This window comes from Mytilus trossulus, chromosome 6, assembly GCF_036588685.1.
Source record: "Mytilus trossulus isolate FHL-02 chromosome 6, PNRI_Mtr1.1.1.hap1, whole genome shotgun sequence".
Taxonomy (NCBI): Eukaryota; Metazoa; Mollusca; class Bivalvia; order Mytilida; family Mytilidae; genus Mytilus; species Mytilus trossulus.
This window is the reverse complement of record NC_086378.1, coordinates 33,893,778-33,921,658: the sequence shown is the minus strand read 5'-3', so window position 1 is coordinate 33,921,658 and position 27,881 is coordinate 33,893,778. Positions and strand designations below refer to the sequence as shown.

The 27,881-nt window shown below is 36.7% G+C and overlaps 15 protein-coding genes across 15 annotated transcripts in view; 10 read left to right on the top strand and 5 right to left on the bottom strand.

The window, feature by feature from the left end:
* The window catches only part of LOC134722582 (uncharacterized), a 7,633-nt gene extending 2,490 nt beyond the window's left edge, over positions 1 to 5,143 (top strand). The window contains exons 3-5 of the mRNA XM_063586202.1: positions 1,241 to 1,540; positions 3,079 to 3,445; positions 4,708 to 5,143. Of these exons, the coding sequence (XP_063442272.1) occupies positions 1,241 to 1,540; positions 3,079 to 3,445; positions 4,708 to 5,143 (1,103 nt within the window). The remainder of the gene's footprint in view (positions 1 to 1,240; positions 1,541 to 3,078; positions 3,446 to 4,707) is intronic.
* LOC134721195 (histone H2B-like) lies at positions 2,230 to 2,895 on the bottom strand. Its single transcript, XM_063584001.1, has one exon. The coding sequence runs from the start codon at positions 2,793 to 2,795 to the stop codon at positions 2,421 to 2,423; it is 375 nt and encodes a 124-aa protein (XP_063440071.1). The 5' UTR covers positions 2,796 to 2,895; the 3' UTR covers positions 2,230 to 2,420.
* On the top strand, positions 3,072 to 3,735 carry LOC134721193 (histone H2A). The gene has a single exon (XM_063583999.1). It carries the CDS (start codon positions 3,072 to 3,074, stop codon positions 3,447 to 3,449), a length of 378 nt encoding a protein of 125 aa, XP_063440069.1. The 3' UTR covers positions 3,450 to 3,735.
* Positions 5,144 to 6,898: 1,755 nt separating the features above from the next.
* On the top strand, positions 6,899 to 7,210 carry LOC134722581 (histone H4). Its single transcript, XM_063586201.1, has one exon. The coding sequence runs from the start codon at positions 6,899 to 6,901 to the stop codon at positions 7,208 to 7,210; it is 312 nt and encodes a 103-aa protein (XP_063442271.1).
* A 681-nt stretch (positions 7,211 to 7,891) lies between these two features.
* On the bottom strand, positions 7,892 to 8,586 carry LOC134721191 (histone H2B-like). Its single transcript, XM_063583997.1, has one exon. The coding sequence runs from the start codon at positions 8,455 to 8,457 to the stop codon at positions 8,083 to 8,085; it is 375 nt and encodes a 124-aa protein (XP_063440067.1). The 5' UTR covers positions 8,458 to 8,586; the 3' UTR covers positions 7,892 to 8,082.
* Positions 8,587 to 8,733: 147 nt separating this feature from the next.
* Positions 8,734 to 9,299, top strand: LOC134721190 (histone H2A). Its single transcript, XM_063583996.1, has one exon. It carries the CDS (start codon positions 8,734 to 8,736, stop codon positions 9,109 to 9,111), a length of 378 nt encoding a protein of 125 aa, XP_063440066.1. The 3' UTR covers positions 9,112 to 9,299.
* A 1,095-nt stretch (positions 9,300 to 10,394) lies between these two features.
* On the top strand, positions 10,395 to 16,466 carry LOC134722579 (uncharacterized). The gene is made up of 4 exons (XM_063586200.1): positions 10,395 to 10,797; positions 12,568 to 12,867; positions 14,402 to 14,768; positions 16,031 to 16,466. The coding sequence occupies exons 1-4, from the start codon at positions 10,395 to 10,397 to the stop codon at positions 16,464 to 16,466; spliced, it is 1,506 nt and encodes a 501-aa protein (XP_063442270.1).
* Positions 13,553 to 14,247, bottom strand: LOC134721189 (histone H2B-like). Its single transcript, XM_063583994.1, has one exon. It carries the CDS (start codon positions 14,116 to 14,118, stop codon positions 13,744 to 13,746), a length of 375 nt encoding a protein of 124 aa, XP_063440064.1. The 5' UTR covers positions 14,119 to 14,247; the 3' UTR covers positions 13,553 to 13,743.
* On the top strand, positions 14,395 to 15,058 carry LOC134721188 (histone H2A). Its single transcript, XM_063583993.1, has one exon. The coding sequence runs from the start codon at positions 14,395 to 14,397 to the stop codon at positions 14,770 to 14,772; it is 378 nt and encodes a 125-aa protein (XP_063440063.1). The 3' UTR covers positions 14,773 to 15,058.
* A 1,751-nt stretch (positions 16,467 to 18,217) lies between the features above and the next one.
* Positions 18,218 to 18,529, top strand: LOC134722578 (histone H4). The gene has a single exon (XM_063586199.1). The coding sequence runs from the start codon at positions 18,218 to 18,220 to the stop codon at positions 18,527 to 18,529; it is 312 nt and encodes a 103-aa protein (XP_063442269.1).
* A 676-nt stretch (positions 18,530 to 19,205) lies between these two features.
* On the bottom strand, positions 19,206 to 19,900 carry LOC134721187 (histone H2B-like). The gene has a single exon (XM_063583992.1). The coding sequence runs from the start codon at positions 19,769 to 19,771 to the stop codon at positions 19,397 to 19,399; it is 375 nt and encodes a 124-aa protein (XP_063440062.1). The 5' UTR covers positions 19,772 to 19,900; the 3' UTR covers positions 19,206 to 19,396.
* Positions 19,901 to 20,047: 147 nt separating this feature from the next.
* Positions 20,048 to 20,425, top strand: LOC134722577 (histone H2A). Its single transcript, XM_063586198.1, has one exon. It carries the CDS (start codon positions 20,048 to 20,050, stop codon positions 20,423 to 20,425), a length of 378 nt encoding a protein of 125 aa, XP_063442268.1.
* A 1,283-nt stretch (positions 20,426 to 21,708) lies between these two features.
* Positions 21,709 to 27,776, top strand: LOC134722576 (uncharacterized). Its single transcript, XM_063586197.1, has 4 exons — positions 21,709 to 22,111; positions 23,882 to 24,181; positions 25,712 to 26,078; positions 27,341 to 27,776. Exons 1-4 carry the CDS (start codon positions 21,709 to 21,711, stop codon positions 27,774 to 27,776), a joined length of 1,506 nt encoding a protein of 501 aa, XP_063442267.1.
* LOC134721184 (histone H2B-like) lies at positions 24,863 to 25,557 on the bottom strand. Its single transcript, XM_063583990.1, has one exon. It carries the CDS (start codon positions 25,426 to 25,428, stop codon positions 25,054 to 25,056), a length of 375 nt encoding a protein of 124 aa, XP_063440060.1. The 5' UTR covers positions 25,429 to 25,557; the 3' UTR covers positions 24,863 to 25,053.
* Positions 25,705 to 26,368, top strand: LOC134721183 (histone H2A). The gene has a single exon (XM_063583989.1). The coding sequence runs from the start codon at positions 25,705 to 25,707 to the stop codon at positions 26,080 to 26,082; it is 378 nt and encodes a 125-aa protein (XP_063440059.1). The 3' UTR covers positions 26,083 to 26,368.
* Positions 27,777 to 27,881: the final 105 nt, after the last annotated feature.

The following is a 27,881-nucleotide window of genomic DNA, read 5'->3' as shown; positions in this document are numbered from 1 at the left end:
TCTTTTAGAAAAGCTGATATTACAGGGTACTTTTATCAAAAATTTAGAGCTCTTTTTCAGTCAGAATTGTAAAGAATTTTTTTATCATGTATGTAGTAATATATTTTGTCCACTTTAGAGTCTTGTCTTGCTGCTAGTTTACAAAATCATGAAATTTCTATTTAAATTAATATAATTTCGGTACGGGTCCAAGTAGTCCCCACAAAATTTCACTGTAGGAAGTCCATGTAAGCATATATCTTGCACTTATAAGCTTTTTTATATGATAAAAAGTAGTTTTCAGACTTATTATAAACTTTTCTGGCTAAAAGATGTCTTCAGAATAGTAAGTACATGTGTGCGCATTAACATTTTTATTGGATTGGCTGATGAAATTGTCATCGTCATACTGTGGATAAATATAGAATGGCGTTTAAAAATAAAATTGAAAGGAAGATGCACACATAAGAAGTTTTACCCGCAGTCAGGGGCATCTCTTTTCTTCACTGTAATACCTAAAAAAAATATTCTTTAATAGTAATAACAATAACAGTTTTATTCATACATTCTCTCATTTATGATCTGAAGTACCTGCAGCAGATCTTTGATGGATGGCAAGCACAGCTTTGACAGATGATGTTGAGTTATGAAAGACAGGTAGAAAACTGCAAGCATGTAAAATCCTGTGATGTATCCAATTTCTGGGTACATGAAATAGACAAATAGATAACCAGTATTCCTAGATATGTCTGTGAGGTTTATTTTTTCCCCAACTAAATTCCATTCCATTAAGTTGAAATGTGTATTGACATTGAATAAAAATGTCTGTTCAGAGAAAGCAAATAATTATCTTTATAATTTTGACTGTCTAAAGTGATTTTCATTTATCATTTATTTATCATACTTTTCTATCTTAAAATGAAAACTTTTCAACATTTTGGAACTTTTTTTGTCTCCTGCAGTCATTTTTATTCCGATTGAAAGTTTTTTTCTGTTCAATTATAGTTTTTTCTTAAAAATTTACTGTCTGATATGAATTATTATATTTTTCAGACCTAGAATGAAAAAGTGGATTGAAAGTGTACACAGTTTAAGGCAGTACAGAGTTACCTCCCGGAATAAAACAACGTAAGCCAATCAGACAACAGTTAACTGAAAATGTGTGATACTTCTTTTACGGCCGCGTTGGTGATATATAAAGAGTCGCTGTTAGACGGAAAGTATTATTTAACTAATCACCACAAATAGTTAAACATGTCAGGCAGAGGAAAAGGAGGTAAAGGTCTAGGAAAAGGAGGCGCCAAGCGTCACAGGAAGGTGTTGCGTGATAACATCCAAGGTATCACCAAGCCAGCCATCCGTCGTTTAGCAAGAAGAGGTGGAGTAAAACGTATATCTGGACTCATCTATGAGGAAACCCGTGGTGTCCTTAAAGTTTTCTTGGAAAATGTCATCCGTGATGCTGTCACATACACAGAGCACGCCAAGAGGAAGACTGTCACTGCCATGGATGTTGTCTACGCTTTGAAACGTCAAGGACGTACCTTGTACGGATTCGGAGGTTAAACAGCCACCCAGCTAATATCAACAACGGCCCTTTTCAGGGCCACCAACATTTTTCAAAAAGAATCTTAGATTTGTTGTACATCGTTTTAAACAAAATCTTGAAATCAAAGCTTGCTCCCACTTCTATTCTTTTCTCTAATGTTCATGAATTTTTCAACCGTTTTCTTGTTTTCCCTGATCCTGATCCGCAACTATTTTCTCTCTCTCTCTCTCTCTCTCTCGCTATTACCCCCCCCCCCCCCCCCCCCCCCCCCCCCCTTTTTTTTTTTAAATATCTGGCTTTCTTTTTAATTAACTTCCTTACTCTTACTCTTGTATTTATTTGAGAATTTATATTTCTGAAGGTTTATGAATACGTTCAAAGATCAACAAGTCCGTGCATTTGCCTACATAAAGAGAGAAAATTTCAAAACAAAATGCACGGACTTTTACACACAAAATCTGTAGATTCTGTTATATTCAATTATAGAGTTTTTGCGTGGTTTAAGATTAGGTAATGTTCTTGTTTCCGTGTAAAATAATTCTCGCAATATTTTTTTCTCTCTCGAAAAGCAAAAGAAATCGTAAATTTATCAACTCTATTAATTGGAATGAAAGCACTGTTTTGTTCTTCATGATTTATGTATTTACGCTTTGTAGTTTTGACAAATTAAATACTACAGAATGAGTGAAATACACATATTTGTTATACAGATAGAAAGAAGAGAAAAGTAACCATATACTATTGAAATAGTTTGAAAGTAGTTATAGCTGGGGGTTGGGATTTATAGCTTTGTTTAGAAGTTTGACATGATGTACAACAATTGTAAATTCTTTTTGAAAAATGTTGGTGGCCCTGAAAAGGGCCGTTTGTGAAGTTATAAACTTCAGACTGTTTACTTGCTGCTGGTGTATTTAGTGACGGCTTTGGTACCTTCACTGACAGCGTGCTTGGCCAATTCTCCGGGTAAGAGAAGACGGACAGCGGTCTGGATCTCCCGAGATGTGATGGTAGATCTTTTGTTGTAGTGTGCCAATCGGGAAGCCTCTGCTGCGATTCTCTCGAAGATATCGTTGACGAAGCTGTTCATGATGGACATTGCCTTTGAGGACACTCCGGTGTCGGGGTGAACTTGTCTCAAGACTTTGTAGATGTAGATAGCATAGGATTCACGTCTCTTCCTCCTCCTTTTCTTGTCACCGCCGGGTCTGGCAGTCTTTGCCTTGGTGACGGCCTTCTTGGCTCCTTTAGTTCCTACTTTGGGTGGCATGTTACTGGTTTGATAATCAAATAAGTAATGGTGAAAAATTATTTTCAATTTGTTTATATACTGGGCAAAACGGATTGAAAGATTTTATTGAACGCGAACCTCGGAGAGAGCACCCATAACATGTTGAATGTTCGGTAGCCTAACTGCCCGCAGAGAGCTTCGTTCTGATTGGTGTATAATAAAAACATCGTTCAATCCGTTTAGTGGGTATATAAGCTAAATTTTGAAGAAAAATTGTATCACTTTACTCAGTGTCGATCAACCAAATAGTACAAAATGTCAGGACGAGGAAAAGGAGGAAAAGCAAAAGCAAAGGCAAAGTCTAGGTCATCCCGTGCCGGACTTCAGTTCCCAGTCGGTCGTATCCACAGACTTTTGAGGAAAGGAAACTATGCCGAGAGAGTTGGTGCCGGTGCACCAGTGTACCTCGCAGCTGTCTTAGAATACTTAGCAGCTGAAGTATTGGAGTTGGCAGGAAACGCCGCTCGTGACAACAAGAAGAGCAGAATCATTCCCCGTCATCTCCAGTTGGCCATCAGAAACGACGAAGAGTTGAACAAACTCTTGTCTGGTGTCACCATTGCCCAGGGAGGTGTTCTACCAAACATCCAGGCTGTACTTCTGCCAAAGAAGACCCAGAAAGCTGCCAAGTAAAAAGTGGATATATCAGATTACTCACTTAACAACGGCCCTTTTCAGGGCCACCAATATTTTTCAAAAAGAGTCTAAAATTGTTGTACATCTTAGTAATACTTTATTCCCCATACATAATTAAAAAAAATATATTCTACTACATAACAAATAAAAAATGTCTAAAATATAAATGTCCCTTCTTCCGTCATTCTTCTTTTCTTCTCTCTCTAACGCATCCCATTTAAGTACAGTTCTTATAGCATAACACTAAGTCTAGTAACTTTTTCAGTCTTCTTCATGAGAACATTTATTGTCGTAATTTCTGACTCTGAACCCACTAGTAGCTCAGTTAAATCATAAAAAGTTTGTCGGGGGAAAAAAAAAACCACTGATAGCATTTATATTTAATACTAGTCTGCTCTCTTCTTTCTCTCTCTTGGTTATTGATGCGAGCATGCTTAGATTCATATGAGAAGGTGTGTGTTTTTTAATTATTATAATTATTTATAGTTTTTGTTAACAGTATCTCTTTCGTCAACACTTTTATATATGATATGTACTTTCCATTCTTTTCCTTTTTCCATTTTTTTTCGGCATCTCTCTCTGTCTTTCTGTCTTTATTTATTTATTGTTTGTGTATTAAAGATGTGGAATCGATGTAAGCACACCGACAATCAGACAATGTGACAAATGTGCCCAGCCCAAATGAAAATCATACCACATCTTCTTTTTTTATATTAAATATACATAAATATGACATAATACAACAATAGAGAAACTCAGCCGATCCGTACAATGTCATGTCGGGAATGTGTAATTCCATTTGTTTCTGTTTTTGCATTTCTTATTTCGCTTTGTTAGTGTTCAAACTGCATTTTATTTTTATTTTTTCCTGTTTTATTTTTCTTTCCTTTCCTTAATGTTTCTGCATGTATTTTGACCTTTTTTCATTATTATTTTTTTCTTCTTCAGATTTATCATATTGAAACCGTGACACTAATTTACTATTGTTGAGCAATGAGGGATGATGATCAGAAACTGTAATTTTGAATGAAAAAAGGGGGCATTTTTACTGTCAGCTTGGGTTGAGCAGTTTTTCAGTAAAAACTGGATTGAAAACTGTCAAAGTCCCTTACAAATCAGTCCAATCAGATTTAAGATATGCGGACCAATCAACGCCAGCTTTATGTAAGTGGTGATCCAATCGTCACCGTGATTTCAATCCTCCCGGCAAGCACAAAAACACATTCACCGAAATTTTCAAGTATTCTTTCTGTAGCAAATCGTCCACAGAGCTAATAATCATGGCACGAACAAAGCAAACTGCACGTAAATCCACCGGAGGTAAAGCTCCAAGAAAACAACTTGCCACCAAGGCCGCCCGTAAGAGCGCACCTGCAACCGGTGGAGTCAAGAAACCACATAGATACAGGCCAGGAACAGTCGCTCTCCGAGAAATCAGGAGATACCAGAAGAGCACAGAGCTCCTCATCAGGAAACTCCCCTTCCAGAGATTAGTCCGTGAAATCGCCCAGGACTTCAAAACTGATCTCCGATTCCAGAGTTCAGCCGTCATGGCCCTACAGGAAGCCAGCGAAGCCTACTTGGTCGGTCTCTTCGAGGATACCAACTTGTGCGCAATCCACGCCAAGAGAGTAACCATCATGCCAAAGGATATCCAATTGGCCCGAAGAATCCGTGGAGAACGTGCTTAAGAAGTGTGATTTTTTCACCAAAACATAACGGCCCTTTTCAGGGCCACCAATATTTTTCAAAAAGAATCTATAAATTGTTGTACATGAAAATTAGAAACATAGCTGAACCCCTCTTTTCCCCATCTCTCTCTCTCTCTCTCTCTCTCTCTCTCTTTTATTTCTTCTTGTTGAATCCATCTATATGCAAAGCAATACATAGACAAAAAATAAATTTTATGATATATATATACACGCAAGTCTCATCACAAAAAAAAGGGGGGTGTTTGTTTATCATGGTACATGTATGTCCTTGTGTGTAGAATATTAAATAGTACATTATATAAAAAAAGATCAACATATGAATGTTTCTATCTGTACTTCTGTTCTTTTCTTTTCTTCGCTTGTTTTTTCTTGTCTTCTTTTGATGTATTATTTACACCAGTAGTCTAGACCAAAGAAAGAGAACCACCAACTGGCCAAAATATAACCTTTTTTTTTAAGTTAGAGTTTAAATATCTTGTATAAATCATTAATTTGTATATTTCTTTTAGAAAAGCTGATATTACAGGGTACTTTTATCAAAAATTTAGAGCTCTTTTTCAGTCAGAATTGTAAAGAATTTTTTTATCATGTATGTAGTAATATATTTTGTCCACTTTAGAGTCTTGTCTTGCTGCTAGTTTACAAAATCATGAAATTTCTATTTAAATTAATATAATTTCGGTACGGGTCCAAGTAGTCCCCACAAAATTTCACTGTAGGAAGTCCATGTAAGCATATATCTTGCACTTATAAGCTTTTTTATATGATAAAAAGTAGTTTTCAGACTTATTATAAACTTTTCTGGCTAAAAGATGTCTTCAGAATAGTAAGTACATGTGTGCGCATTAACATTTTTATTGGATTGGCTGATGAAATTGTCATCGTCATACTGTGGATAAATATAGAATGGCGTTTAAAAATAAAATTGAAAGGAAGATGCACACATAAGAAGTTTTACCCGCAGTCAGGGGCATCTCTTTTCTTCACTGTAATACCTAAAAAAAATATTCTTTAATAGTAATAACAATAACAGTTTTATTCATACATTCTCTCATTTATGATCTGAAGTACCTGCAGCAGATCTTTGATGGATGGCAAGCACAGCTTTGACAGATGATGTTGAGTTATGAAAGACAGGTAGAAAACTGCAAGCATGTAAAATCCTGTGATGTATCCAATTTCTGGGTACATGAAATAGACAAATAGATAACCAGTATTCCTAGATATGTCTGTGAGGTTTATTTTTTCCCCAACTAAATTCCATTCCATTAAGTTGAAATGTGTATTGACATTGAATAAAAATGTCTGTTCAGAGAAAGCAAATAATTATCTTTATAATTTTGACTGTCTAAAGTGATTTTCATTTATCATTTATTTATCATACTTTTCTATCTTAAAATGAAAACTTTTCAACATTTTGGAACTTTTTTTGTCTCCTGCAGTCATTTTTATTCCGATTGAAAGTTTTTTTCTGTTCAATTATAGTTTTTTCTTAAAAATTTACTGTCTGATATGAATTATTATATTTTTCAGACCTAGAATGAAAAAGTGGATTGAAAGTGTACACAGTTTAAGGCAGTACAGAGTTACCTCCCGGAATAAAACAACGTAAGCCAATCAGACAACAGTTAACTGAAAATGTGTGATACTTCTTTTACGGCCGCGTTGGTGATATATAAAGAGTCGCTGTTAGACGGAAAGTATTATTTAACTAATCACCACAAATAGTTAAACATGTCAGGCAGAGGAAAAGGAGGTAAAGGTCTAGGAAAAGGAGGCGCCAAGCGTCACAGGAAGGTGTTGCGTGATAACATCCAAGGTATCACCAAGCCAGCCATCCGTCGTTTAGCAAGAAGAGGTGGAGTAAAACGTATATCTGGACTCATCTATGAGGAAACCCGTGGTGTCCTTAAAGTTTTCTTGGAAAATGTCATCCGTGATGCTGTCACATACACAGAGCACGCCAAGAGGAAGACTGTCACTGCCATGGATGTTGTCTACGCTTTGAAACGTCAAGGACGTACCTTGTACGGATTCGGAGGTTAAACAGCCACCCAGCTAATATCAACAACGGCCCTTTTCAGGGCCACCAACATTTTTCAAAAAGAATCTTAGATTTGTTGTACATCGTTTTAAACAAAATCTTGAAATCAAAGCTTGCTCCCACTTCTATTCTTTTCTCTAATGTTCATGAATTTTTCAACCGTTTTCTTGTTTTCCCTGATCCTGATCCGCAACTATTTTCTCTCTCTCTCTCTCTCTCTCTCGCTATTACCCCCCCCCCCCCCCCCCCCCCCCCCCTTTTTTTTTTTAAATATCTGGCTTTCTTTTTAATTAACTTCCTTACTCTTACTCTTGTATTTATTTGAGAATTTATATTTCTGAAGGTTTATGAATACGTTCAAAGATCAACAAGTCCGTGCATTTGCCTACATAAAGAGAGAAAATTTCAAAACAAAATGCACGGACTTTTACACACAAAATCTGTAGATTCTGTTATATTCAATTATAGAGTTTTTGCGTGGTTTAAGATTAGGTAATGTTCTTGTTTCCGTGTAAAATAATTCTCGCAATATTTTTTTCTCTCTCGAAAAGCAAAAGAAATCGTAAATTTATCAACTCTATTAATTGGAATGAAAGCACTGTTTTGTTCTTCATGATTTATGTATTTACGCTTTGTAGTTTTGACAAATTAAATACTACAGAATGAGTGAAATACACATATTTGTTATACAGATAGAAAGAAGAGAAAAGTAACCATATACTATTGAAATAGTTTGAAAGTAGTTATAGCTGGGGGTTGGGATTTATAGCTTTGTTTAGAAGTTTGACATGATGTACAACAATTGTAAATTCTTTTTGAAAAATGTTGGTGGCCCTGAAAAGGGCCGTTTGTGAAGTTATAAACTTCAGACTGTTTACTTGCTGCTGGTGTATTTAGTGACGGCTTTGGTACCTTCACTGACAGCGTGCTTGGCCAATTCTCCGGGTAAGAGAAGACGGACAGCGGTCTGGATCTCCCGAGATGTGATGGTAGATCTTTTGTTGTAGTGTGCCAATCGGGAAGCCTCTGCTGCGATTCTCTCGAAGATATCGTTGACGAAGCTGTTCATGATGGACATTGCCTTTGAGGACACTCCGGTGTCGGGGTGAACTTGTCTCAAGACTTTGTAGATGTAGATAGCATAGGATTCACGTCTCTTCCTCCTCCTTTTCTTGTCACCGCCGGGTCTGGCAGTCTTTGCCTTGGTGACGGCCTTCTTGGCTCCTTTAGTTCCTACTTTGGGTGGCATGTTACTGGTTTGATAATCAAATAAGTAATGGTGAAAAATTATTTTCAATTTGTTTATATACTGGGCAAAACGGATTGAAAGATTTTATTGAACGCGAACCTCGGAGAGAGCACCCATAACATGTTGAATGTTCGGTAGCCTAACTGCCCGCAGAGAGCTTCGTTCTGATTGGTGTATAATAAAAACATCGTTCAATCCGTTTAGTGGGTATATAAGCTAAATTTTGAAGAAAAATTGTATCACTTTACTCAGTGTCGATCAACCAAATAGTACAAAATGTCAGGACGAGGAAAAGGAGGAAAAGCAAAAGCAAAGGCAAAGTCTAGGTCATCCCGTGCCGGACTTCAGTTCCCAGTCGGTCGTATCCACAGACTTTTGAGGAAAGGAAACTATGCCGAGAGAGTTGGTGCCGGTGCACCAGTGTACCTCGCAGCTGTCTTAGAATACTTAGCAGCTGAAGTATTGGAGTTGGCAGGAAACGCCGCTCGTGACAACAAGAAGAGCAGAATCATTCCCCGTCATCTCCAGTTGGCCATCAGAAACGACGAAGAGTTGAACAAACTCTTGTCTGGTGTCACCATTGCCCAGGGAGGTGTTCTACCAAACATCCAGGCTGTACTTCTGCCAAAGAAGACCCAGAAAGCTGCCAAGTAAAAAGTGGATATATCAGATTACTCACTTAACAACGGCCCTTTTCAGGGCCACCAATATTTTTCAAAAAGAGTCTAAAATTGTTGTACATCTTAGTAATACTTTATTCCCCATACATAATTAAAAAAAATATATTCTACTACATAACAAATAAAAAATGTCTAAAATATAAATGTCCCTTCTTCCGTCATTCTTCTTTTCTTCTCTCTCTAACGCATCCCATTTAAGTACAGTTTTTATAGCATAACACTAAGTCTAGTAACTTTTTCAGTCTTCTTCATGAGAACATTTATTGTCGTAATTTCTGACTCTGAACCCACTAGTAGCTCAGTTAAATCATAAAAAGTTTGTCGGGGGAAAAAAAAAACCACTGATAGCATTTATATTTAATACTAGTCTGCTCTCTTCTTTCTCTCTCTTGGTTATTGATGCGAGCATGCTTAGATTCATATGAGAAGGTGTGTGTTTTTTAATTATTATAATTATTTATAGTTTTTGTTAACAGTATCTCTTTCGTCAACACTTTTATATATGATATGTACTTTCCATTCTTTTCCTTTTTCCATTTTTTTTCGGCATCTCTCTCTGTCTTTCTGTCTTTATTTATTTATTGTTTGTGTATTAAAGATGTGGAATCGATGTAAGCACACCGACAATCAGACAATGTGACAAATGTGCCCAGCCCAAATGAAAATCATACCACATCTTCTTTTTTTATATTAAATATACATAAATATGACATAATACAACAATAGAGAAACTCAGCCGATCCGTACAATGTCATGTCGGGAATGTGTAATTCCATTTGTTTCTGTTTTTGCATTTCTTATTTCGCTTTGTTAGTGTTCAAACTGCATTTTATTTTTATTTTTTCCTGTTTTATTTTTCTTTCCTTTCCTTAATGTTTCTGCATGTATTTTGACCTTTTTTCATTATTATTTTTTTCTTCTTCAGATTTATCATATTGAAACCGTGACACTAATTTACTATTGTTGAGCAATGAGGGATGATGATCAGAAACTGTAATTTTGAATGAAAAAAGGGGGCATTTTTACTGTCAGCTTGGGTTGAGCAGTTTTTCAGTAAAAACTGGATTGAAAACTGTCAAAGTCCCTTACAAATCAGTCCAATCAGATTTAAGATATGCGGACCAATCAACGCCAGCTTTATGTAAGTGGTGATCCAATCGTCACCGTGATTTCAATCCTCCCGGCAAGCACAAAAACACATTCACCGAAATTTTCAAGTATTCTTTCTGTAGCAAATCGTCCACAGAGCTAATAATCATGGCACGAACAAAGCAAACTGCACGTAAATCCACCGGAGGTAAAGCTCCAAGAAAACAACTTGCCACCAAGGCCGCCCGTAAGAGCGCACCTGCAACCGGTGGAGTCAAGAAACCACATAGATACAGGCCAGGAACAGTCGCTCTCCGAGAAATCAGGAGATACCAGAAGAGCACAGAGCTCCTCATCAGGAAACTCCCCTTCCAGAGATTAGTCCGTGAAATCGCCCAGGACTTCAAAACTGATCTCCGATTCCAGAGTTCAGCCGTCATGGCCCTACAGGAAGCCAGCGAAGCCTACTTGGTCGGTCTCTTCGAGGATACCAACTTGTGCGCAATCCACGCCAAGAGAGTAACCATCATGCCAAAGGATATCCAATTGGCCCGAAGAATCCGTGGAGAACGTGCTTAAGAAGTGTGATTTTTTCACCAAAACATAACGGCCCTTTTCAGGGCCACCAATATTTTTCAAAAAGAATCTATAAATTGTTGTACATGAAAATTAGAAACATAGCTGAACCCCTCTTTTCCCCATCTCTCTCTCTCTCTCTCTCTCTCTCTCTCTTTTATTTCTTCTTGTTGAATCCATCTATATGCAAAGCAATACATAGACAAAAAATAAATTTTATGATATATATATACACGCAAGTCTCATCACAAAAAAAAGGGGGGTGTTTGTTTATCATGGTACATGTATGTCCTTGTGTGTAGAATATTAAATAGTACATTATATAAAAAAAGATCAACATATGAATGTTTCTATCTGTACTTCTGTTCTTTTCTTTTCTTCGCTTGTTTTTTCTTGTCTTCTTTTGATGTATTATTTACACCAGTAGTCTAGACCAAAGAAAGAGAACCACCAACTGGCCAAAATATAACCTTTTTTTTTAAGTTAGAGTTTAAATATCTTGTATAAATCATTAATTTGTATATTTCTTTTAGAAAAGCTGATATTACAGGGTACTTTTATCAAAAATTTAGAGCTCTTTTTCAGTCAGAATTGTAAAGAATTTTTTTATCATGTATGTAGTAATATATTTTGTCCACTTTAGAGTCTTGTCTTGCTGCTAGTTTACAAAATCATGAAATTTCTATTTAAATTAATATAATTTCGGTACGGGTCCAAGTAGTCCCCACAAAATTTCACTGTAGGAAGTCCATGTAAGCATATATCTTGCACTTATAAGCTTTTTTATATGATAAAAAGTAGTTTTCAGACTTATTATAAACTTTTCTGGCTAAAAGATGTCTTCAGAATAGTAAGTACATGTGTGCGCATTAACATTTTTATTGGATTGGCTGATGAAATTGTCATCGTCATACTGTGGATAAATATAGAATGGCGTTTAAAAATAAAATTGAAAGGAAGATGCACACATAAGAAGTTTTACCCGCAGTCAGGGGCATCTCTTTTCTTCACTGTAATACCTAAAAAAAATATTCTTTAATAGTAATAACAATAACAGTTTTATTCATACATTCTCTCATTTATGATCTGAAGTACCTGCAGCAGATCTTTGATGGATGGCAAGCACAGCTTTGACAGATGATGTTGAGTTATGAAAGACAGGTAGAAAACTGCAAGCATGTAAAATCCTGTGATGTATCCAATTTCTGGGTACATGAAATAGACAAATAGATAACCAGTATTCCTAGATATGTCTGTGAGGTTTATTTTTTCCCCAACTAAATTCCATTCCATTAAGTTGAAATGTGTATTGACATTGAATAAAAATGTCTGTTCAGAGAAAGCAAATAATTATCTTTATAATTTTGACTGTCTAAAGTGATTTTCATTTATCATTTATTTATCATACTTTTCTATCTTAAAATGAAAACTTTTCAACATTTTGGAACTTTTTTTGTCTCCTGCAGTCATTTTTATTCCGATTGAAAGTTTTTTTCTGTTCAATTATAGTTTTTTCTTAAAAATTTACTGTCTGATATGAATTATTATATTTTTCAGACCTAGAATGAAAAAGTGGATTGAAAGTGTACACAGTTTAAGGCAGTACAGAGTTACCTCCCGGAATAAAACAACGTAAGCCAATCAGACAACAGTTAACTGAAAATGTGTGATACTTCTTTTACGGCCGCGTTGGTGATATATAAAGAGTCGCTGTTAGACGGAAAGTATTATTTAACTAATCACCACAAATAGTTAAACATGTCAGGCAGAGGAAAAGGAGGTAAAGGTCTAGGAAAAGGAGGCGCCAAGCGTCACAGGAAGGTGTTGCGTGATAACATCCAAGGTATCACCAAGCCAGCCATCCGTCGTTTAGCAAGAAGAGGTGGAGTAAAACGTATATCTGGACTCATCTATGAGGAAACCCGTGGTGTCCTTAAAGTTTTCTTGGAAAATGTCATCCGTGATGCTGTCACATACACAGAGCACGCCAAGAGGAAGACTGTCACTGCCATGGATGTTGTCTACGCTTTGAAACGTCAAGGACGTACCTTGTACGGATTCGGAGGTTAAACAGCCACCCAGCTAATATCAACAACGGCCCTTTTCAGGGCCACCAACATTTTTCAAAAAGAATCTTAGATTTGTTGTACATCGTTTTAAACAAAATCTTGAAATCAAAGCTTGCTCCCACTTCTATTCTTTTCTCTAATGTTCATGAATTTTTCAACCGTTTTCTTGTTTTCCCTGATCCTGATCCGCAACTATTTTCTCTCTCTCTCTCTCTCTCTCTCGCTATTACCCCCCCCCCCCCCCCCCCCCCCCCCTTTTTTTTTTTAAATATCTGGCTTTCTTTTTAATTAACTTCCTTACTCTTACTCTTGTATTTATTTGAGAATTTATATTTCTGAAGGTTTATGAATACGTTCAAAGATCAACAAGTCCGTGCATTTGCCTACATAAAGAGAGAAAATTTCAAAACAAAATGCACGGACTTTTACACACAAAATCTGTAGATTCTGTTATATTCAATTATAGAGTTTTTGCGTGGTTTAAGATTAGGTAATGTTCTTGTTTCCGTGTAAAATAATTCTCGCAATATTTTTTTCTCTCTCGAAAAGCAAAAGAAATCGTAAATTTATCAACTCTATTAATTGGAATGAAAGCACTGTTTTGTTCTTCATGATTTATGTATTTACGCTTTGTAGTTTTGACAAATTAAATACTACAGAATGAGTGAAATACACATATTTGTTATACAGATAGAAAGAAGAGAAAAGTAACCATATACTATTGAAATAGTTTGAAAGTAGTTATAGCTGGGGGTTGGGATTTATAGCTTTGTTTAGAAGTTTGACATGATGTACAACAATTGTAAATTCTTTTTGAAAAATGTTGGTGGCCCTGAAAAGGGCCGTTTGTGAAGTTATAAACTTCAGACTGTTTACTTGCTGCTGGTGTATTTAGTGACGGCTTTGGTACCTTCACTGACAGCGTGCTTGGCCAATTCTCCGGGTAAGAGAAGACGGACAGCGGTCTGGATCTCCCGAGATGTGATGGTAGATCTTTTGTTGTAGTGTGCCAATCGGGAAGCCTCTGCTGCGATTCTCTCGAAGATATCGTTGACGAAGCTGTTCATGATGGACATTGCCTTTGAGGACACTCCGGTGTCGGGGTGAACTTGTCTCAAGACTTTGTAGATGTAGATAGCATAGGATTCACGTCTCTTCCTCCTCCTTTTCTTGTCACCGCCGGGTCTGGCAGTCTTTGCCTTGGTGACGGCCTTCTTGGCTCCTTTAGTTCCTACTTTGGGTGGCATGTTACTGGTTTGATAATCAAATAAGTAATGGTGAAAAATTATTTTCAATTTGTTTATATACTGGGCAAAACGGATTGAAAGATTTTATTGAACGCGAACCTCGGAGAGAGCACCCATAACATGTTGAATGTTCGGTAGCCTAACTGCCCGCAGAGAGCTTCGTTCTGATTGGTGTATAATAAAAACATCGTTCAATCCGTTTAGTGGGTATATAAGCTAAATTTTGAAGAAAAATTGTATCACTTTACTCAGTGTCGATCAACCAAATAGTACAAAATGTCAGGACGAGGAAAAGGAGGAAAAGCAAAAGCAAAGGCAAAGTCTAGGTCATCCCGTGCCGGACTTCAGTTCCCAGTCGGTCGTATCCACAGACTTTTGAGGAAAGGAAACTATGCCGAGAGAGTTGGTGCCGGTGCACCAGTGTACCTCGCAGCTGTCTTAGAATACTTAGCAGCTGAAGTATTGGAGTTGGCAGGAAACGCCGCTCGTGACAACAAGAAGAGCAGAATCATTCCCCGTCATCTCCAGTTGGCCATCAGAAACGACGAAGAGTTGAACAAACTCTTGTCTGGTGTCACCATTGCCCAGGGAGGTGTTCTACCAAACATCCAGGCTGTACTTCTGCCAAAGAAGACCCAGAAAGCTGCCAAGTAAAAAGTGGATATATCAGATTACTCACTTAACAACGGCCCTTTTCAGGGCCACCAATATTTTTCAAAAAGAGTCTAAAATTGTTGTACATCTTAGTAATACTTTATTCCCCATACATAATTAAAAAAAATATATTCTACTACATAACAAATAAAAAATGTCTAAAATATAAATGTCCCTTCTTCCGTCATTCTTCTTTTCTTCTCTCTCTAACGCATCCCATTTAAGTACAGTTCTTATAGCATAACACTAAGTCTAGTAACTTTTTCAGTCTTCTTCATGAGAACATTTATTGTCGTAATTTCTGACTCTGAACCCACTAGTAGCTCAGTTAAATCATAAAAAGTTTGTCGGGGGAAAAAAAAAACCACTGATAGCATTTATATTTAATACTAGTCTGCTCTCTTCTTTCTCTCTCTTGGTTATTGATGCGAGCATGCTTAGATTCATATGAGAAGGTGTGTGTTTTTTAATTATTATAATTATTTATAGTTTTTGTTAACAGTATCTCTTTCGTCAACACTTTTATATATGATATGTACTTTCCATTCTTTTCCTTTTTCCATTTTTTTTCGGCATCTCTCTCTGTCTTTCTGTCTTTATTTATTTATTGTTTGTGTATTAAAGATGTGGAATCGATGTAAGCACACCGACAATCAGACAATGTGACAAATGTGCCCAGCCCAAATGAAAATCATACCACATCTTCTTTTTTTATATTAAATATACATAAATATGACATAATACAACAATAGAGAAACTCAGCCGATCCGTACAATGTCATGTCGGGAATGTGTAATTCCATTTGTTTCTGTTTTTGCATTTCTTATTTCGCTTTGTTAGTGTTCAAACTGCATTTTATTTTTATTTTTTCCTGTTTTATTTTTCTTTCCTTTCCTTAATGTTTCTGCATGTATTTTGACCTTTTTTCATTATTATTTTTTTCTTCTTCAGATTTATCATATTGAAACCGTGACACTAATTTACTATTGTTGAGCAATGAGGGATGATGATCAGAAACTGTAATTTTGAATGAAAAAAGGGGGCATTTTTACTGTCAGCTTGGGTTGAGCAGTTTTTCAGTAAAAACTGGATTGAAAACTGTCAAAGTCCCTTACAAATCAGTCCAATCAGATTTAAGATATGCGGACCAATCAACGCCAGCTTTATGTAAGTGGTGATCCAATCGTCACCGTGATTTCAATCCTCCCGGCAAGCACAAAAACACATTCACCGAAATTTTCAAGTATTCTTTCTGTAGCAAATCGTCCACAGAGCTAATAATCATGGCACGAACAAAGCAAACTGCACGTAAATCCACCGGAGGTAAAGCTCCAAGAAAACAACTTGCCACCAAGGCCGCCCGTAAGAGCGCACCTGCAACCGGTGGAGTCAAGAAACCACATAGATACAGGCCAGGAACAGTCGCTCTCCGAGAAATCAGGAGATACCAGAAGAGCACAGAGCTCCTCATCAGGAAACTCCCCTTCCAGAGATTAGTCCGTGAAATCGCCCAGGACTTCAAAACTGATCTCCGATTCCAGAGTTCAGCCGTCATGGCCCTACAGGAAGCCAGCGAAGCCTACTTGGTCGGTCTCTTCGAGGATACCAACTTGTGCGCAATCCACGCCAAGAGAGTAACCATCATGCCAAAGGATATCCAATTGGCCCGAAGAATCCGTGGAGAACGTGCTTAAGAAGTGTGATTTTTTCACCAAAACATAACGGCCCTTTTCAGGGCCACCAATATTTTTCAAAAAGAATCTATAAATTGTTGTACATGAAAATTAGAAACATAGCTGAACCCCTCTTTTCCCCATCTCTCTCTCTCTCTCTCTCTCTCTCTTTTATTTCTTCTTGTTGAATCCATCTATATGCAAAGCAATACATAGACAAAAAATAAATTTTATGATATATATATACACGCAAGTCTCATCACAAAAAAAAGGGGGGTGTTTGTTTATCATGGTACATGTATGTCCTTGTGTGTAGAATATTAAATAGTACATTATATAAAAAAAGATCAACATATGAATGTTTCTATCTGTACTTCTGTTCTTTTCTTTTCTTCGCTTGTTTTTTCTTGTCTTCTTTTGATGTATTATTTACACCAGTAGTCTAGACCAAAGAAAGAGAACCACCAACTGGCCAAAATATAACCTTTTTTTTTAAGTTAGAGTTTAAATATCTTGTATAAATCATTAATTTGTATATTTCTTTTAGAAAAGCTGATATTACAGGGTACTTTTATCAAAAATTTAGAGCTCTTTTTCAGTCAGAATTGTAAAGAATTTTTTTATCATGTATGTAGTAATATATTTTGTCCACTTTAGAGTCTTGTCTTGCTGCTAGTTTACAAAATCATGAAATTTCTATTTAAATTAATATAATTTCGGTACGGGTCCAAGTAGTCCCCACAAAATTTCACTGTAGGAAGTCCATGTAAGCATATATCTTGCACTTATAAGCTTTTTTATATGATAAAAAGTAGTTTTCAGACTTATTATAAACTTTTCTGGCTAAAAGATGTCTTCAGAATAGTAAGTACATGTGTGCGCATTAACATTTTTATTGGATTGGCTGATGAAATTGTCATCGTCATACTGTGGATAAATATAGAATGGCGTTTAAAAATAAAATTGAAAGGAAGATGCACACATAAGAAGTTTTACCCGCAGTCAGGGGCATCTCTTTTCTTCACTGTAATACCTAAAAAAAATATTCTTTAATAGTAATAACAATAACAGTTTTATTCATACATTCTCTCATTTATGATCTGAAGTACCTGCAGCAGATCTTTGATGGATGGCAAGCACAGCTTTGACAGATGATGTTGAGTTATGAAAGACAGGTAGAAAACTGCAAGCATGTAAAATCCTGTGATGTATCCAATTTCTGGGTACATGAAATAGACAAATAGATAACCAGTATTCCTAGATATGTCTGTGAGGTTTATTTTTTCCCCAACTAAATTCCATTCCATTAAGTTGAAATGTGTATTGACATTGAATAAAAATGTCTGTTCAGAGAAAGCAAATAATTATCTTTATAATTTTGACTGTCTAAAGTGATTTTCATTTATCATTTATTTATCATACTTTTCTATCTTAAAATGAAAACTTTTCAACATTTTGGAACTTTTTTTGTCTCCTGCAGTCATTTTTATTCCGATTGAAAGTTTTTTTCTGTTCAATTATAGTTTTTTCTTAAAAATTTACTGTCTGATATGAATTATTATATTTTTCAGACCTAGAATGAAAAAGTGGATTGAAAGTGTACACAGTTTAAGGCAGTACAGAGTTACCTCCCGGAATAAAACAACGTAAGCCAATCAGACAACAGTTAACTGAAAATGTGTGATACTTCTTTTACGGCCGCGTTGGTGATATATAAAGAGTCGCTGTTAGACGGAAAGTATTATTTAACTAATCACCACAAATAGTTAAACATGTCAGGCAGAGGAAAAGGAGGTAAAGGTCTAGGAAAAGGAGGCGCCAAGCGTCACAGGAAGGTGTTGCGTGATAACATCCAAGGTATCACCAAGCCAGCCATCCGTCGTTTAGCAAGAAGAGGTGGAGTAAAACGTATATCTGGACTCATCTATGAGGAAACCCGTGGTGTCCTTAAAGTTTTCTTGGAAAATGTCATCCGTGATGCTGTCACATACACAGAGCACGCCAAGAGGAAGACTGTCACTGCCATGGATGTTGTCTACGCTTTGAAACGTCAAGGACGTACCTTGTACGGATTCGGAGGTTAAACAGCCACCCAGCTAATATCAACAACGGCCCTTTTCAGGGCCACCAACATTTTTCAAAAAGAATCTTAGATTTGTTGTACATCGTTTTAAACAAAATCTTGAAATCAAAGCTTGCTCCCACTTCTATTCTTTTCTCTAATGTTCATGAATTTTTCAACCGTTTTCTTGTTTTCCCTGATCCTGATCCGCAACTATTTTCTCTCTCTCTCTCTCTCTCTCTCGCTATTACCCCCCCCCCCCCCCCCCCCCCTTTTTTTTTTTAAATATCTGGCTTTCTTTTTAATTAACTTCCTTACTCTTACTCTTGTATTTATTTGAGAATTTATATTTCTGAAGGTTTATGAATACGTTCAAAGATCAACAAGTCCGTGCATTTGCCTACATAAAGAGAGAAAATTTCAAAACAAAATGCACGGACTTTTACACACAAAATCTGTAGATTCTGTTATATTCAATTATAGAGTTTTTGCGTGGTTTAAGATTAGGTAATGTTCTTGTTTCCGTGTAAAATAATTCTCGCAATATTTTTTTCTCTCTCGAAAAGCAAAAGAAATCGTAAATTTATCAACTCTATTAATTGGAATGAAAGCACTGTTTTGTTCTTCATGATTTATGTATTTACGCTTTGTAGTTTTGACAAATTAAATACTACAGAATGAGTGAAATACACATATTTGTTATACAGATAGAAAGAAGAGAAAAGTAACCATATACTATTGAAATAGTTTGAAAGTAGTTATAGCTGGGGGTTGGGATTTATAGCTTTGTTTAGAAGTTTGACATGATGTACAACAATTGTAAATTCTTTTTGAAAAATGTTGGTGGCCCTGAAAAGGGCCGTTTGTGAAGTTATAAACTTCAGACTGTTTACTTGCTGCTGGTGTATTTAGTGACGGCTTTGGTACCTTCACTGACAGCGTGCTTGGCCAATTCTCCGGGTAAGAGAAGACGGACAGCGGTCTGGATCTCCCGAGATGTGATGGTAGATCTTTTGTTGTAGTGTGCCAATCGGGAAGCCTCTGCTGCGATTCTCTCGAAGATATCGTTGACGAAGCTGTTCATGATGGACATTGCCTTTGAGGACACTCCGGTGTCGGGGTGAACTTGTCTCAAGACTTTGTAGATGTAGATAGCATAGGATTCACGTCTCTTCCTCCTCCTTTTCTTGTCACCGCCGGGTCTGGCAGTCTTTGCCTTGGTGACGGCCTTCTTGGCTCCTTTAGTTCCTACTTTGGGTGGCATGTTACTGGTTTGATAATCAAATAAGTAATGGTGAAAAATTATTTTCAATTTGTTTATATACTGGGCAAAACGGATTGAAAGATTTTATTGAACGCGAACCTCGGAGAGAGCACCCATAACATGTTGAATGTTCGGTAGCCTAACTGCCCGCAGAGAGCTTCGTTCTGATTGGTGTATAATAAAAACATCGTTCAATCCGTTTAGTGGGTATATAAGCTAAATTTTGAAGAAAAATTGTATCACTTTACTCAGTGTCGATCAACCAAATAGTACAAAATGTCAGGACGAGGAAAAGGAGGAAAAGCAAAAGCAAAGGCAAAGTCTAGGTCATCCCGTGCCGGACTTCAGTTCCCAGTCGGTCGTATCCACAGACTTTTGAGGAAAGGAAACTATGCCGAGAGAGTTGGTGCCGGTGCACCAGTGTACCTCGCAGCTGTCTTAGAATACTTAGCAGCTGAAGTATTGGAGTTGGCAGGAAACGCCGCTCGTGACAACAAGAAGAGCAGAATCATTCCCCGTCATCTCCAGTTGGCCATCAGAAACGACGAAGAGTTGAACAAACTCTTGTCTGGTGTCACCATTGCCCAGGGAGGTGTTCTACCAAACATCCAGGCTGTACTTCTGCCAAAGAAGACCCAGAAAGCTGCCAAGTAAAAAGTGGATATATCAGATTACTCACTTAACAACGGCCCTTTTCAGGGCCACCAATATTTTTCAAAAAGAGTCTAAAATTGTTGTACATCTTAGTAATACTTTATTCCCCATACATAATTAAAAAAAATATATTCTACTACATAACAAATAAAAAATGTCTAAAATATAAATGTCCCTTCTTCCGTCATTCTTCTTTTCTTCTCTCTCTAACGCATCCCATTTAAGTACAGTTCTTATAGCATAACACTAAGTCTAGTAACTTTTTCAGTCTTCTTCATGAGAACATTTATTGTCGTAATTTCTGACTCTGAACCCACTAGTAGCTCAGTTAAATCATAAAAAGTTTGTCGGGGGAAAAAAAAAACCACTGATAGCATTTATATTTAATACTAGTCTGCTCTCTTCTTTCTCTCTCTTGGTTATTGATGCGAGCATGCTTAGATTCATATGAGAAGGTGTGTGTTTTTTAATTATTATAATTATTTATAGTTTTTGTTAACAGTATCTCTTTCGTCAACACTTTTATATATGATATGTACTTTCCATTCTTTTCCTTTTTCCATTTTTTTTCGGCATCTCTCTCTGTCTTTCTGTCTTTATTTATTTATTGTTTGTGTATTAAAGATGTGGAATCGATGTAAGCACACCGACAATCAGACAATGTGACAAATGTGCCCAGCCCAAATGAAAATCATACCACATCTTCTTTTTTTATATTAAATATACATAAATATGACATAATACAACAATAGAGAAACTCAGCCGATCCGTACAATGTCATGTCGGGAATGTGTAATTCCATTTGTTTCTGTTTTTGCATTTCTTATTTCGCTTTGTTAGTGTTCAAACTGCATTTTATTTTTATTTTTTCCTGTTTTATTTTTCTTTCCTTTCCTTAATGTTTCTGCATGTATTTTGACCTTTTTTCATTATTATTTTTTTCTTCTTCAGATTTATCATATTGAAACCGTGACACTAATTTACTATTGTTGAGCAATGAGGGATGATGATCAGAAACTGTAATTTTGAATGAAAAAAGGGGGCATTTTTACTGTCAGCTTGGGTTGAGCAGTTTTTCAGTAAAAACTGGATTGAAAACTGTCAAAGTCCCTTACAAATCAGTCCAATCAGATTTAAGATATGCGGACCAATCAACGCCAGCTTTATGTAAGTGGTGATCCAATCGTCACCGTGATTTCAATCCTCCCGGCAAGCACAAAAACACATTCACCGAAATTTTCAAGTATTCTTTCTGTAGCAAATCGTCCACAGAGCTAATAATCATGGCACGAACAAAGCAAACTGCACGTAAATCCACCGGAGGTAAAGCTCCAAGAAAACAACTTGCCACCAAGGCCGCCCGTAAGAGCGCACCTGCAACCGGTGGAGTCAAGAAACCACATAGATACAGGCCAGGAACAGTCGCTCTCCGAGAAATCAGGAGATACCAGAAGAGCACAGAGCTCCTCATCAGGAAACTCCCCTTCCAGAGATTAGTCCGTGAAATCGCCCAGGACTTCAAAACTGATCTCCGATTCCAGAGTTCAGCCGTCATGGCCCTACAGGAAGCCAGCGAAGCCTACTTGGTCGGTCTCTTCGAGGATACCAACTTGTGCGCAATCCACGCCAAGAGAGTAACCATCATGCCAAAGGATATCCAATTGGCCCGAAGAATCCGTGGAGAACGTGCTTAAGAAGTGTGATTTTTTCACCAAAACATAACGGCCCTTTTCAGGGCCACCAATATTTTTCAAAAAGAATCTATAAATTGTTGTACATGAAAATTAGAAACATAGCTGAACCCCTCTTTTCCCCATCTCTCTCTCTCTCTCTCTCTCTCTCTCTCTTTTATTTCTTCTTGTTGAATCCATCTATATGCAAAGCAATACATAGACAAAAAATAAATTTTATGATATATATATACACGCAAGTCTCATCACAAAAAAAAGGGGGGTGTTTGTTTATCATGGTACATGTATGTCCTTGTGTGTAGAATATTAAATAGTACATTATATAAAAAAAGATCAACATATGAATGTTTCTATCTGTACTTCTGTTCTTTTCTTTTCTTCGCTTGTTTTTTCTTGTCTTCTTTTGATGTATTATTTACACCAGTAGTCTAGACCAAAGAAAGAGAACCACCAACTGGCCAAAATATAACCTTTTTTTTTAAGTTAGAGTTTAAATATCTTGTATAAATCATTAATTTGTATATTTCTTTTAGAAAAGCTGATATTACAGGGTACTTTTATCAAAAATTTAGAGCTCTTTTTCAGTCAGAATTGTAAAGAATTTTTTTATCATGTATGTAGTAATATATTTTGTCCACTTTAGAGTCTTGTCTTGCTGCTAGTTTACAAAATCATGAAATTTCTATTTAAATTAATATAATTTCGGTACGGGTCCAAGTAGTCCCCACAAAATTTCACTGTAGGAAGTCCATGTAAGCATATATCTTGCACTTATAAGCTTTTTTATATGATAAAAAGTAGTTTTCAGACTTATTATAAACTTTTCTGGCTAAAAGATGTCTTCAGAATAGTAAGTACATGTGTGCGCATTAACATTTTTATTGGATTGGCTGATGAAATTGTCATCGTCATACTGTGGATAAATATAGAATGGCGTTTAAAAATAAAATTGAAAGGAAGATGCACACATAAGAAGTTTTACCCGCAGTCAGGGGCATCTCTTTTCTTCACTGTAATACCTAAAAAAAATATTCTTTAATAGTAATAACAATAACAGTTTTATTCATACATTCTCTCATTTATGATCTGAAGTACCTGCAGCAGATCTTTGATGGATGGCAAGCACAGCTTTGACAGATGATGTTGAGTTATGAAAGACAGGTAGAAAACTGCAAGCATGTAAAATCCTGTGATGTATCCAATTTCTGGGTACATGAAATAGACAAATAGATAACCAGTATTCCTAGATATGTCTGTGAGGTTTATTTTTTCCCCAACTAAATTCCATTCCATTAAGTTGAAATGTGTATTGACATTGAATAAAAATGTCTGTTCAGAGAAAGCAAATAATTATCTTTATAATTTTGACTGTCTAAAGTGATTTTCATTTATCATTTATTTATCATACTTTTCTATCTTAAAATGAAAACTTTTCAACATTTTGGAACTTTTTTTGTCTCCTGCAGTCATTTTTATTCCGATTGAAAGTTTTTTTCTGTTCAATTATAGTTTTTTCTTAAAAATTTACTGTCTGATATGAATTATTATATTTTTCAGACCTAGAATGAAAAAGTGGATTGAAAGTGTACACAGTTTAAGGCAGTACAGAGTTACCTCCCGGAATAAAACAACGTAAGCCAATCAGACAACAGTTAACTGAAAATGTGTGATACTTCTTTTACGGCCGCGTTGGTGATATATAAAGAGTCGCTGTTAGACGGAAAGTATTATTTAACTAATCACCACAAATAGTTAAACATGTCAGGCAGAGGAAAAGGAGGTAAAGGTCTAGGAAAAGGAGGCGCCAAGCGTCACAGGAAGGTGTTGCGTGATAACATCCAAGGTATCACCAAGCCAGCCATCCGTCGTTTAGCAAGAAGAGGTGGAGTAAAACGTATATCTGGACTCATCTATGAGGAAACCCGTGGTGTCCTTAAAGTTTTCTTGGAAAATGTCATCCGTGATGCTGTCACATACACAGAGCACGCCAAGAGGAAGACTGTCACTGCCATGGATGTTGTCTACGCTTTGAAACGTCAAGGACGTACCTTGTACGGATTCGGAGGTTAAACAGCCACCCAGCTAATATCAACAACGGCCCTTTTCAGGGCCACCAACATTTTTCAAAAAGAATCTTAGATTTGTTGTACATCGTTTTAAACAAAATCTTGAAATCAAAGCTTGCTCCCACTTCTATTCTTTTCTCTAATGTTCATGAATTTTTCAACCGTTTTCTTGTTTTCCCTGATCCTGATCCGCAACTATTTTCTCTCTCTCTCTCTCTCTCTCTCGCTATTACCCCCCCCCCCCCCCCCCCCCCTTTTTTTTTTTAAATATCTGGCTTTCTTTTTAATTAACTTCCTTACTCTTACTCTTGTATTTATTTGAGAATTTATATTTCTGAAGGTTTATGAATACGTTCAAAGATCAACAAGTCCGTGCATTTGCCTACATAAAGAGAGAAAATTTCAAAACAAAATGCACGGACTTTTACACACAAAATCTGTAGATTCTGTTATATTCAATTATAGAGTTTTTGCGTGGTTTAAGATTAGGTAATGTTCTTGTTTCCGTGTAAAATAATTCTCGCAATATTTTTTTCTCTCTCGAAAAGCAAAAGAAATCGTAAATTTATCAACTCTATTAATTGGAATGAAAGCACTGTTTTGTTCTTCATGATTTATGTATTTACGCTTTGTAGTTTTGACAAATTAAATACTACAGAATGAGTGAAATACACATATTTGTTATACAGATAGAAAGAAGAGAAAAGTAACCATATACTATTGAAATAGTTTGAAAGTAGTTATAGCTGGGGGTTGGGATTTATAGCTTTGTTTAGAAGTTTGACATGATGTACAACAATTGTAAATTCTTTTTGAAAAATGTTGGTGGCCCTGAAAAGGGCCGTTTGTGAAGTTATAAACTTCAGACTGTTTACTTGCTGCTGGTGTATTTAGTGACGGCTTTGGTACCTTCACTGACAGCGTGCTTGGCCAATTCTCCGGGTAAGAGAAGACGGACAGCGGTCTGGATCTCCCGAGATGTGATGGTAGATCTTTTGTTGTAGTGTGCCAATCGGGAAGCCTCTGCTGCGATTCTCTCGAAGATATCGTTGACGAAGCTGTTCATGATGGACATTGCCTTTGAGGACACTCCGGTGTCGGGGTGAACTTGTCTCAAGACTTTGTAGATGTAGATAGCATAGGATTCACGTCTCTTCCTCCTCCTTTTCTTGTCACCGCCGGGTCTGGCAGTCTTTGCCTTGGTGACGGCCTTCTTGGCTCCTTTAGTTCCTACTTTGGGTGGCATGTTACTGGTTTGATAATCAAATAAGTAATGGTGAAAAATTATTTTCAATTTGTTTATATACTGGGCAAAACGGATTGAAAGATTTTATTGAACGCGAACCTCGGAGAGAGCACCCATAACATGTTGAATGTTCGGTAGCCTAACTGCCCGCAGAGAGCTTCGTTCTGATTGGTGTATAATAAAAACATCGTTCAATCCGTTTAGTGGGTATATAAGCTAAATTTTGAAGAAAAATTGTATCACTTTACTCAGTGTCGATCAACCAAATAGTACAAAATGTCAGGACGAGGAAAAGGAGGAAAAGCAAAAGCAAAGGCAAAGTCTAGGTCATCCCGTGCCGGACTTCAGTTCCCAGTCGGTCGTATCCACAGACTTTTGAGGAAAGGAAACTATGCCGAGAGAGTTGGTGCCGGTGCACCAGTGTACCTCGCAGCTGTCTTAGAATACTTAGCAGCTGAAGTATTGGAGTTGGCAGGAAACGCCGCTCGTGACAACAAGAAGAGCAGAATCATTCCCCGTCATCTCCAGTTGGCCATCAGAAACGACGAAGAGTTGAACAAACTCTTGTCTGGTGTCACCATTGCCCAGGGAGGTGTTCTACCAAACATCCAGGCTGTACTTCTGCCAAAGAAGACCCAGAAAGCTGCCAAGTAAAAAGTGGATATATCAGATTACTCACTTAACAACGGCCCTTTTCAGGGCCACCAATATTTTTCAAAAAGAGTCTAAAATTGTTGTACATCTTAGTAATACTTTATTCCCCATACATAATTAAAAAAAATATATTCTACTACATAACAAATAAAAAATGTCTAAAATATAAATGTCCCTTCTTCCGTCATTCTTCTTTTCTTCTCTCTCTAACGCATCCCATTTAAGTACAGTTCTTATAGCATAACACTAAGTCTAGTAACTTTTTCAGTCTTCTTCATGAGAACATTTATTGTCGTAATTTCTGACTCTGAACCCACTAGTAGCTCAGTTAAATCATAAAAAGTTTGTCGGGGGAAAAAAAAAACCACTGATAGCATTTATATTTAATACTAGTCTGCTCTCTTCTTTCTCTCTCTTGGTTATTGATGCGAGCATGCTTAGATTCATATGAGAAGGTGTGTGTTTTTTAATTATTATAATTATTTATAGTTTTTGTTAACAGTATCTCTTTCGTCAACACTTTTATATATGATATGTACTTTCCATTCTTTTCCTTTTTCCATTTTTTTTCGGCATCTCTCTCTGTCTTTCTGTCTTTATTTATTTATTGTTTGTGTATTAAAGATGTGGAATCGATGTAAGCACACCGACAATCAGACAATGTGACAAATGTGCCCAGCCCAAATGAAAATCATACCACATCTTCTTTTTTTATATTAAATATACATAAATATGACATAATACAACAATAGAGAAACTCAGCCGATCCGTACAATGTCATGTCGGGAATGTGTAATTCCATTTGTTTCTGTTTTTGCATTTCTTATTTCGCTTTGTTAGTGTTCAAACTGCATTTTATTTTTATTTTTTCCTGTTTTATTTTTCTTTCCTTTCCTTAATGTTTCTGCATGTATTTTGACCTTTTTTCATTATTATTTTTTTCTTCTTCAGATTTATCATATTGAAACCGTGACACTAATTTACTATTGTTGAGCAATGAGGGATGATGATCAGAAACTGTAATTTTGAATGAAAAAAGGGGGCATTTTTACTGTCAGCTTGGGTTGAGCAGTTTTTCAGTAAAAACTGGATTGAAAACTGTCAAAGTCCCTTACAAATCAGTCCAATCAGATTTAAGATATGCGGACCAATCAACGCCAGCTTTATGTAAGTGGTGATCCAATCGTCACCGTGATTTCAATCCTCCCGGCAAGCACAAAAACACATTCACCGAAATTTTCAAGTATTCTTTCTGTAGCAAATCGTCCACAGAGCTAATAATCATGGCACGAACAAAGCAAACTGCACGTAAATCCACCGGAGGTAAAGCTCCAAGAAAACAACTTGCCACCAAGGCCGCCCGTAAGAGCGCACCTGCAACCGGTGGAGTCAAGAAACCACATAGATACAGGCCAGGAACAGTCGCTCTCCGAGAAATCAGGAGATACCAGAAGAGCACAGAGCTCCTCATCAGGAAACTCCCCTTCCAGAGATTAGTCCGTGAAATCGCCCAGGACTTCAAAACTGATCTCCGATTCCAGAGTTCAGCCGTCATGGCCCTACAGGAAGCCAGCGAAGCCTACTTGGTCGGTCTCTTCGAGGATACCAACTTGTGCGCAATCCACGCCAAGAGAGTAACCATCATGCCAAAGGATATCCAATTGGCCCGAAGAATCCGTGGAGAACGTGCTTAAGAAGTGTGATTTTTTCACCAAAACATAACGGCCCTTTTCAGGGCCACCAATATTTTTCAAAAAGAATCTATAAATTGTTGTACATGAAAATTAGAAACATAGCTG

What these genes read in the sequence shown, in the direction of transcription:
- LOC134721195 (XM_063584001.1), bottom strand. Translation starts at nt 2,795, where the DNA reads ATGCCACCCAAAGTAGGAACTAAAGGAGCCAAGAAGGCCGTCACCAAG.
- LOC134721193 (XM_063583999.1), top strand. Translation starts at nt 3,072, where the DNA reads ATGTCAGGACGAGGAAAAGGAGGAAAAGCAAAAGCAAAGGCAAAGTCT.
- LOC134722581 (XM_063586201.1), top strand. Translation starts at nt 6,899, where the DNA reads ATGTCAGGCAGAGGAAAAGGAGGTAAAGGTCTAGGAAAAGGAGGCGCC.
- LOC134721191 (XM_063583997.1), bottom strand. Translation starts at nt 8,457, where the DNA reads ATGCCACCCAAAGTAGGAACTAAAGGAGCCAAGAAGGCCGTCACCAAG.
- LOC134721190 (XM_063583996.1), top strand. Translation starts at nt 8,734, where the DNA reads ATGTCAGGACGAGGAAAAGGAGGAAAAGCAAAAGCAAAGGCAAAGTCT.
- LOC134722579 (XM_063586200.1), top strand. Translation starts at nt 10,395, where the DNA reads ATGGCACGAACAAAGCAAACTGCACGTAAATCCACCGGAGGTAAAGCT. An exon ending in CCGAAGAATCCGTGGAGAAC is followed by an intron (nt 10,798 to 12,567) that starts GTGCTTAAGAAG and finishes TAAACATGTCAG; the next exon opens with GCAGAGGAAAAGGAGGTAAA. An exon ending in AAGACCCAGAAAGCTGCCAA is followed by an intron (nt 14,769 to 16,030) that starts GTAAAAAGTGGA and finishes TTCTTTCTGTAG; the next exon opens with CAAATCGTCCACAGAGCTAA.
- LOC134721189 (XM_063583994.1), bottom strand. Translation starts at nt 14,118, where the DNA reads ATGCCACCCAAAGTAGGAACTAAAGGAGCCAAGAAGGCCGTCACCAAG.
- LOC134721188 (XM_063583993.1), top strand. Translation starts at nt 14,395, where the DNA reads ATGTCAGGACGAGGAAAAGGAGGAAAAGCAAAAGCAAAGGCAAAGTCT.
- LOC134722578 (XM_063586199.1), top strand. Translation starts at nt 18,218, where the DNA reads ATGTCAGGCAGAGGAAAAGGAGGTAAAGGTCTAGGAAAAGGAGGCGCC.
- LOC134721187 (XM_063583992.1), bottom strand. Translation starts at nt 19,771, where the DNA reads ATGCCACCCAAAGTAGGAACTAAAGGAGCCAAGAAGGCCGTCACCAAG.
- LOC134722577 (XM_063586198.1), top strand. Translation starts at nt 20,048, where the DNA reads ATGTCAGGACGAGGAAAAGGAGGAAAAGCAAAAGCAAAGGCAAAGTCT.
- LOC134722576 (XM_063586197.1), top strand. Translation starts at nt 21,709, where the DNA reads ATGGCACGAACAAAGCAAACTGCACGTAAATCCACCGGAGGTAAAGCT. An exon ending in CCGAAGAATCCGTGGAGAAC is followed by an intron (nt 22,112 to 23,881) that starts GTGCTTAAGAAG and finishes TAAACATGTCAG; the next exon opens with GCAGAGGAAAAGGAGGTAAA. An exon ending in AAGACCCAGAAAGCTGCCAA is followed by an intron (nt 26,079 to 27,340) that starts GTAAAAAGTGGA and finishes TTCTTTCTGTAG; the next exon opens with CAAATCGTCCACAGAGCTAA.
- LOC134721184 (XM_063583990.1), bottom strand. Translation starts at nt 25,428, where the DNA reads ATGCCACCCAAAGTAGGAACTAAAGGAGCCAAGAAGGCCGTCACCAAG.
- LOC134721183 (XM_063583989.1), top strand. Translation starts at nt 25,705, where the DNA reads ATGTCAGGACGAGGAAAAGGAGGAAAAGCAAAAGCAAAGGCAAAGTCT.